The sequence below is a fragment of the Nanorana parkeri genome, unplaced genomic scaffold (genome assembly GCF_000935625.1).
Source record: "Nanorana parkeri isolate BGI_ZX_2015 unplaced genomic scaffold, ASM93562v1 scaffold362, whole genome shotgun sequence".
In the NCBI taxonomy this organism is placed as follows: Eukaryota; Metazoa; Chordata; class Amphibia; order Anura; family Dicroglossidae; genus Nanorana; species Nanorana parkeri.
This window is the reverse complement of record NW_017306630.1, coordinates 383303-391773: the sequence shown is the minus strand read 5'-3', so window position 1 is coordinate 391773 and position 8471 is coordinate 383303. Positions and strand designations below refer to the sequence as shown.

The following is an 8471-nucleotide window of genomic DNA, read 5'->3' as shown; positions in this document are numbered from 1 at the left end:
ATATCGTCGGGCCACGGCCCAGCGGGGAGGGGAAGAGAAGCTGCCCCCAGGACGAGCTGTGTCGGCCGCACGGCGCCCTTGTTGCCATGGCGCCCTGTGCGGCCGCACTGCTCGCACACCCCTTAGGCCGGCCCTGTAAACATGCACATCTACTGTACAAACTATGAAAATATATAGGCTACATGACATTAAAGTCCAGAAAATACCCCCCTAGATCTTGTTGTCACTTGGAATAAGAAACAACTAATGTTACCACAGACTTAGTAAAGCACAGGCCCTCACAGATGACAACTGGTTGTCATATGCAGAACCTGAGAATTTGCAGGCAATTTCATAGGCACCATGGAGTACTCACCTTGACCTGGAACACTAGTTCATTTCCTCCCACACTAAATTGAGATTCAAACAGGATAGTGAATTTCTCCTCTGTTACCGATTCTGCTCCCCGCCTGTCTGACCGCTTAATCCGCTTTAGGGACTGGAGAAAAGAAAAAAAGAAAAATCACCCAAATATTCATCTTATTACATTATCGCTATTTGATCTCGTTTGCTGCATAATAATAAGCATGACGATACTATAGGCAATAATTTGGCACATATATATATATATATATATATATTATATATGTTTTATTAATATTTGATAACAGCAAGTTTTATTTGCCATATGTGAAATAGGATTATGATTATTTAGACAATGACGTGCCACCTAATGCATACGTTCTGTAAGTTTCACATTAAGTGACCAGTAAGCCTTAATTATACAACTATTTAGGATATTTTGAGAAGAAGCAGATTTAAGTTTTGATGTTGGAATCATTATTTTCGGAGCTAAAGTTGAGGTCTTGCCAATGGAAATGACTGCAACGTGTCTCTTTAGCCTGAACTGGCAAGTGGCTGATCTTAGCTGTATTATTGGCTAAGGGTACCCTTAGAAATGAGATGACAATCGCCCATCTGGCCATGACAATTTTATGTCTATGAATCACTTCCTAAGCAATAAAAATCTGTTTTGTTTGAAGACATTTGTGCTGAGGGGTGTGGTCATTATGAGAGCACGAGGTGAAAGCACATTTGCACCAAGGGAAAATAGTTTTTTAGGCATTTCCAACTGAAAGTAGAAAATCCTAACACACAGCAACGTAGCACAATATAACGAAAAAAGAGGTATGAGACTCCATCTGGGCTTAAACTAAAAAATATTGCCTAAAAGTAAATATTTCAGAAATAATGGGGCTACCACTGCTGATCTGGTTTTGAAAATGAAAGCTGCCTGGTTGTTTTTCTGACTAACTAGCTTTAATACGTTTGAGCAATGAAAAAAGTATGTAGATCAGGAAAGTCAGAGAAAAGCAATAAATCCTGCACAGATATTCTGGGTAATAACTCAAAGTATGCCTGAAGCCCTGTGAATGTCAGGACCCAAGAACTGAAACATTGAGTGGCTTAGCACTGAAGAATCAAATCTCTTGGGTAGTTCAGGACTGAATCAATTAGCAACTAAATACTGAAGCACTAAATCCATGAGACATTCCGGACTGAAGCACTGAATGCTTGGGAACCTCAGGACTGAAGCGCCGAATGTCTGAAAAGCTGAGGACCAAAACGGTGAATGTCTGAGAAGCTCAGGACTGAAAAACAAATTATGCCTGAAAACCTTAGGACTGAAGCACCAAATCTCTGAGAAGCTCAGTGTATTTCTACTTTTGCAGAACAAATTGGGATAACACCTACTTTATATTTGTTACTTGCTCCCACTCACATAGCATAACTTAAAAAAAAATAATTAAAACGTGCTGCTTACTTTTTACTTGCTGAAAAATGCCTTCTTTGTAATGTAAAGGAGGAGGCTGGGGATGTTTAATTAATCTTGCCTTACTGTGCTGGCAGATCTTCATTATCAGGTGTAAACTAGATGTGCACACTGTCTGCCCTAAGAAAGGGTTAAAGATTGCAAGACTTGGGTGGTACACTGGATATTAATGCACTTACATGTTTTTTGCCCTAAATCTGTCCCCTAATTTCACATTGCAGGCTTCTTTTAGAGTCCTATGTATAAACCTGCTCCAAAGAAACAACTAGAAAGAGTATTCTGTACAAAATATTTTTAGGTATGCTATTTGAATGGGAAGACATAACAAATATATAGTGGGAGGATTCTCAAATTTGACTGCAAAGGTAAAAATACACTTTAAGCTATCTCAATGCCTAAAGCGCTAAGGACTAAAGCAACAAAACTAAAGCCAAGCACTGAAGCACTGAGCGCTAAGGACTAAAGCAACAAAACTAAAGCCAAGCACTGAAGCACTGAGCGCTAAGGACTAAAGCAACAAAACTAAAGCCAAGCACTGAAGCACTGAGCGCTAAGGACTAAAGCAACAAAACTAAAGCCAAGCACTGAAGCACTGAGCCCTGGAGAAACTTAGAACTTAAATAATTTAAAAAACTGTGAATCGCTGAACTAAAGCACCTTAATATTGTGAAAACAGTCTGTGTGCAGTTGTACGCACTATTATGCATATTTTCAGGAATCTAATTATATGATAACTTGCACAAGGGTAATGGCCTCTTTATGTACATTAACTGATGCCCTCTGCATAGCATAGAGGACACCATCATTTGTTAGCCTACACCAAAAATGTGTGGGAACACTTAAAGTGATATTAAAGTCAAAAGGATTTTAAGCTATTTCAAATGCCTATGAAATCACTTACAATGAATGCTGCTCCTTGATATTTCAAAGTTGTAGTTTCCTGCAGATTCATCTGGTCCCCTGAGCACTGGTCCTGATTTCCTGTTTTATAGTGACTCCTTTCTCAAGCAGAGTGCTGTGGAGTCACCCTTGTGTGTGCTAGTAAGCTGTGTGTGTCTGCACAAACACAGCAAATCAAACTACTCCTCTCTCCTCCAAGCTAGTAGATTAACAGTTGCTGGAGTCTGCTCTGTCCTTTGCGATCTTATACTGGACAGGAAGTTCAGGGAAGCTGAGCTGAGAGACTTGCAAGCAACTGTTCAGAAACATGATGATTGTAAGTGTTTGGGCAAAAATGTAAAGTAATGCTTTGCTGGGCAATGTATATTTGTTTGATCAGGATTCATTATTGAAAACATGTTTGAGAGTTGTATACTACTTTAAAACATTACATAATAAGAATGGTATAAGAATGGTATACAGAATTGAAATTAAATAAATCAGATGTCCTCTGCATAGCTCCATACTTGTTAGGACCTGTTCACATGAGTTTCAGGTCCTGATCAGGTGCGGATCAGGTGCGGATCAGCAGACGCGGTGCTATGTTGCTGGAGTGGAGCTGTCAGTATGTTAGATGCAGTGCAGTGCGTTTTTGATGCGTTTTGCGTTTCCGGACTGTACAAAATGTGACATGCAGTATTTTTCTGTCGTAACCTGAACGGACTGTGCACGTGAGAACTGTAGCCCAGAAAACACATAGGGATACATTTTTAGTGCAGGAGCGTACGGATCAGGTCAGCACAGAAAACGGACGTCGTGTGAACAGGCCCTCAATGTATAATGCAGCAGGTGCTTAAACAGATTAGTGTGATAAAAAACAGTTGAGAGGCTGATGGAAGCAAAACGAGAGCCACATGTGAATATTTCCCTAAACAAGCAACTGTTAGAAACTACCATATTTCTGAAGTGAGCGCTGAGTGTTCCAGTAGCCTGGTGGTACTCCATCACACAACAGTTGTTTAAGATCTCTCCACTGCTTTCACTGTAACACAAAGAAATATAGATCAGCAAAATAAGTCACTACACATTGTGATATTTGACAGCACAATATAGTAATAGACCAATATGTAAAAAGAATTCTGCAGTGGCTAAGTAGAGTTCCCATCCTTTGGCATCATGGGGATCAGCCAGGGGCCAAGACGCATGGTGGTAAATTGGTCCTGCCAGGAGTCTGATCAGGACAGAGTACCACATCTGCCTGGGCTAGTCCAGGAGCTATGAGGATTACTAGGGTGAGGAAGAAGTTTCAGTGGAAGAAAGGCATATATAATAAGCTGTACTGATCCCATGGAGCCATCAAAGCATCCAGTGCTTCCAAAAGAGAATTACCTGTACCTAGAAACATACCAGTCCAGTTTGTCGGTGAACCTGGAGGACAGGAGGTCCACATCCAGCGTCCCCCACCTATGACACTGATTCTGGAACACCCCCTAGTTGTAGGGACCATTCCCCGGGTCCCGGTACTGCCAGCTAAGTAAATCTGCCTGCCAATTGTCCATGACTGGGATGTTAACAGCAGGCAAGGTTGTAACGTGAGGAAAAGGAACCTATCTGCTACTCTTGTGGTGGCGAGACTTCTAATTTCTCCCTGATGGTTAATGTATGCCACTGTCTTGACATTGCTCCACTGAATTCTGATTGGCTGACCCTCCAGAAAGGGTATCCAGCATTGCAGGGACAACCAGATCTCCCGAAGTTTCAGAATGTTGTTCGGGAGATGAGATTCCTCTGGCATCCAAGTTCCCTGCACTGACAAGGTGTCCAGAGCTCCTACCCACCACATAGGCTGCCATCTGTCGTGGGGGTCTTCCAGTAAATCAAAAGGAAGAACTTCCCTGACTCTAGAGCAGGATTCCTAAGCCACCAAGCCAGGGACAACCTGATCTTTGGTGCCTGATGAAACAGTCTGTCCAAGAACTGGACAGGCCTATCCCATGATGTCAAGATGTTGTATTGTAGGGGTCTGAAGTGGAACTAGTCAAAAGGCACTGTCTCAAAAGAGGCTACCATCAGCCCCAGAAAAGTCATGCACATGCGAAGATTCGAGTCTGGGAGCAGAGACTGGGGAAGTCTGTCTGGGGAAGAAAAACGGACTTCAGTTTCAACTAGAATTACACCCAGATAATCCTATTAATGAGTTGGGTCCAACACAGACTTCTTAAAGTTCAGGACACAGCCAATCTCTGCATGGTCTCGACTGCCTGGACAATGCTGTCTGCTGGATCCTGTGTTGATTGTTCCTTCAGCCGGAGGTCGACTAGGTATCTCATAAATAGGGATGTCCTGGAAGTGCAACAATGAACCTGGTGAAGATGACTGGCTGAATGGCAGGGCAACAAACTCAAAGTGTAGGGGACATACAGCAAAACTGGAAGGAATCGCTTATGCGCTTGAAAATAGGAAACATGCAGGTACACATCCTTGATGTCCACGGAGACCAAAATGAAGGGAGAATATGACAGACCTGGTGGATTCCATGCAGAATTTCTGGGCCCAAATGAGGACATTTAGGTTGTTGAGATCCAAAATGGGGTGGAAGTCCCATTTTGGTTTGGGAAATGTGAGCTGATGGGAGTAGAACCCCTGGGGCTGTAGTGCCACAGGGACTGTGTTAATGAGACCCTGCTTCAGTAGACCAGCCAGGGCTGCATGGAAATTTGCAATGCAGTGACACAGGCAAGTTGGAAGTAAGGACTAGGGGGGGAGCTAGGAGCGAAATTCTAGATTGCAATCCCTGTAAACTATCCCCTATACCCAAGCTTCTGAAATGCTGGATGTCCGAGTGTCCGCAAAAGCTAATGGATGTCGACTTAAAATGGAATGCCCTGTCATGCTGAAGAAGATATATCTCAGGGTTTGGGGGAGTTAGAATTCCAGGTTTAGCAGGAGGACTGGGAGCTGGACTTAGGTTTGGCTTTGGAGGTAAAGGCCTGTGAGCAACAAAAATGACTCCTCTTTCCCAGGCAGAGCCCTAGGCTTTTCTGCTGGGGAAGATGGGTGATCTTTACCCTGGAGACATCCTTTTTGAGAATATCCGTATGCATGAAAAGCCGTAGGCATGAAAAGTAAGAGCTTTTTGCACGCGGCTCAACATTTCAGTCAGAGAGCACTCCTCATGTTAACTGACAGGAAGCCCATTCAGAATTCTAACTACCCATCCACATTGTAGTTCAAGGCTGCAGGCCTGAGCTCCAGATGCTCTGTGGTCAAGGGATTCACTGCTACGGCGATGAAGTCTGTTCTAATAGCCTTAGCCCAACCAGCTAGGGTCTGAGAGACTAATGTTATGGCCAAGACACGTTGCAATGCAGGTAGTGTCAGAGAGAACAGAGTTCTAGAAAGGACCTCCAGTGGTTAATTGATGGGGCATCTTCTACTAGAATGGTCAATGCTTTGTTAAGATGGGATGCTGCCATAACCACAGACAGGGCAGTCCTCTTTTTATAAAGTCTTCCTCAAATGGGTATAAGGCTGATAGATCCATGGAAAACACAAACAAATTGCCTGGGTTTTGCCAGTCTCCATAAAGGAAGACTTAGGACAGCGAGTGCACCAGAAAGGTCTTGGAAGCTTTAAAAGGAGCCTAGACTGGAGACAGCCCACGTGGCTAACTCACAAAGTGAGTCTCCAAAGGCAGGGTCCTACCTGAGGCTAAGTCACAGCTCTAGAGGAGAGGGGTGAATTCTGAGTTGGAAATAAAGCTAGAAGGAGAAGGACACATGGAACACAAACAAACAGTTTATCGCTGATAGTTACTTGCGTGTGTTTTCATTCTTCAGCAGAGCCTTGGCCTGTAATTCACTGATAATGGTGGCTTTCACCTGAGGTGGATTCATATGGACATTCAGTTTACCACCCACCAGTAGCCGAACTGTCGCTGCAAACTTAGTCTGTGTTTTCAGCACTTGTGGTGGCTGCTTCTCAATGATGAAAGTGCTGCAGAAATACGAGAAATGTGAGGGCTGAGAAGACTACAGAGACTGAACAGAGAATGAAACGCAACCATATACAAAATGTACCCAAAATTTATGTGAATTGAGTACTGCATGTGCTAGTCAAAGTAACCAATGAAGAAATATTTGATTGTCAGCAATGGGAAAAATTGAAATTTTGTTTAGTTCTCAGCCTCTGTAATTGTTATTTCTCAACAAACCACTATTATACTGTCAAATATAAACAACCTCCAGAAATGTACTTCATAAATGTTAAAAGTGATATTCTCTCTGTAAGAGGGCAAGCAAACTTCAGTGGATGCAAGCTGCCCAATTTGCTCTTCGGGTAGCGAAATATGGTATCATCTTACACCAAAGAAAGATGATTAGTAAGAAAATAGCCCACTTTGGCTGGAATTCTGCATTTTTCAATGTTTGGAAAAGCTTCTTAACCTCCACATTCCAAATGACAGGATCGGTGGCACTGTTTGCATTTATTGGACCATGTGTGACACCCTAAACTTAAAAAAACACAACAAAACAACAACTTCTCATGCAGTTGGATACCCAATGTAAATATAGCCCTGCTGGGTCTCTAAATGTGGGAGGCATGGGGTAGTGTTCAATAGCAACTAGATTTGACCGTAAAAGATTTACTCTTTGAGTTTGATATTAGCAAACAGAAATCTGATATGCTTCTATGGCTTTTAAGCAACTGGTCTTTGCAATGCTTTACTGAATAAACTTTTAATAAAAGAAACATTCAGAATAACAATTTATAGAATTTATTATAAAGTTAGAAAAAGGAGACTGATAGGTTAGCGCACTCTCCGGGGGGGGTGTTTGGTGTGTCGTGGCCATGATGCAGCTCCTTGTGTTATTGTCTCTTCCATATATTTGCACGGTCTCTGACCACCTTGCATGCTTTTTCTTTTTTCCACGCCCTCTTCAAAGGATCCACCTCTGCTCACCGAACACCCACCTGTCACCCCAACCAGACCTCACGACATACTGTATAACTGTATGCGTCAGCAACATTCACATCATTGTGTTTATTCACATAGCAATCAGCAAACTGATCAACTTCCCCTGTTCTATTGCTAAAAATAATAACTCCGGTGTAATTAACATTCTTTAGCCATTAGCGAAGTACTACTGGGTTAATACAAAGTGCAGCTTTAATCTTTCATCTGACTTGGAGAAAAATGAAATCTGATTGGCTTTTGTACAGCACTAAATTTTTATAACGTTACTACTCTTAACATTACTTTATTAAAGAAGCTTATCCTTATTTAATTGTCAGTTTTACACAAGTGAAGCCTTTTGGCTGAGACTTACATTGTTATACTAATGCTAGTAATTAACCAACGGTTTGTTATAGACAGCATTACCTGGTGACTAAAGCTGAGATTATGTCAGTGATGGTAGCGTTGAGTTCAGCAAGAAGCTCCTCCACAGGGCCAGGTATGGGAAGCTGTTGGCAAAGGTGCTCTGCCCGCCTGATCTGTTGCCGATTTTGCCAGATGATTTCTGCAAGTTTTTCACACCTGGTAAGAGAAGGTAATTAAGTGACAGCATTCAATATAGCAAAACTTTGTTACATTGTAGATCTCTAGCATACTAAAACGTCTTTGTATTGCACTTACCTGAATGCTTTCTACTTTTTTTTACCTACTGTATAGCTATATTTATCTCTCTCTTGCTTTATATATTTATATATAATCTGGCGGCAGAATTAAAGCGTAATTACAGGCAAAAGGTTTTTTTGTGTGTGTGTGGTTTTTTTT

The 8471-nt window shown here is 42.1% G+C and overlaps 1 protein-coding gene across 1 annotated transcript in view; it reads right to left on the bottom strand.

Moving 5' to 3' along the window:
• LOC108788932 (signal transducer and activator of transcription 5B) overlaps window positions 1-8471 on the bottom strand; it is an 84125-nt gene that overhangs the window by 17634 nt on the left and 58020 nt on the right. The window contains exons 8-11 of the mRNA XM_018558835.1: window positions 8076-8231; window positions 6509-6688; window positions 3647-3734; window positions 356-478 (exon numbers count right to left, since the gene is read on the bottom strand). Coding sequence (XP_018414337.1) covers window positions 356-478; window positions 3647-3734; window positions 6509-6688; window positions 8076-8231 — 547 coding nt within the window. The remainder of the gene's footprint in view (window positions 1-355; window positions 479-3646; window positions 3735-6508; window positions 6689-8075; window positions 8232-8471) is intronic.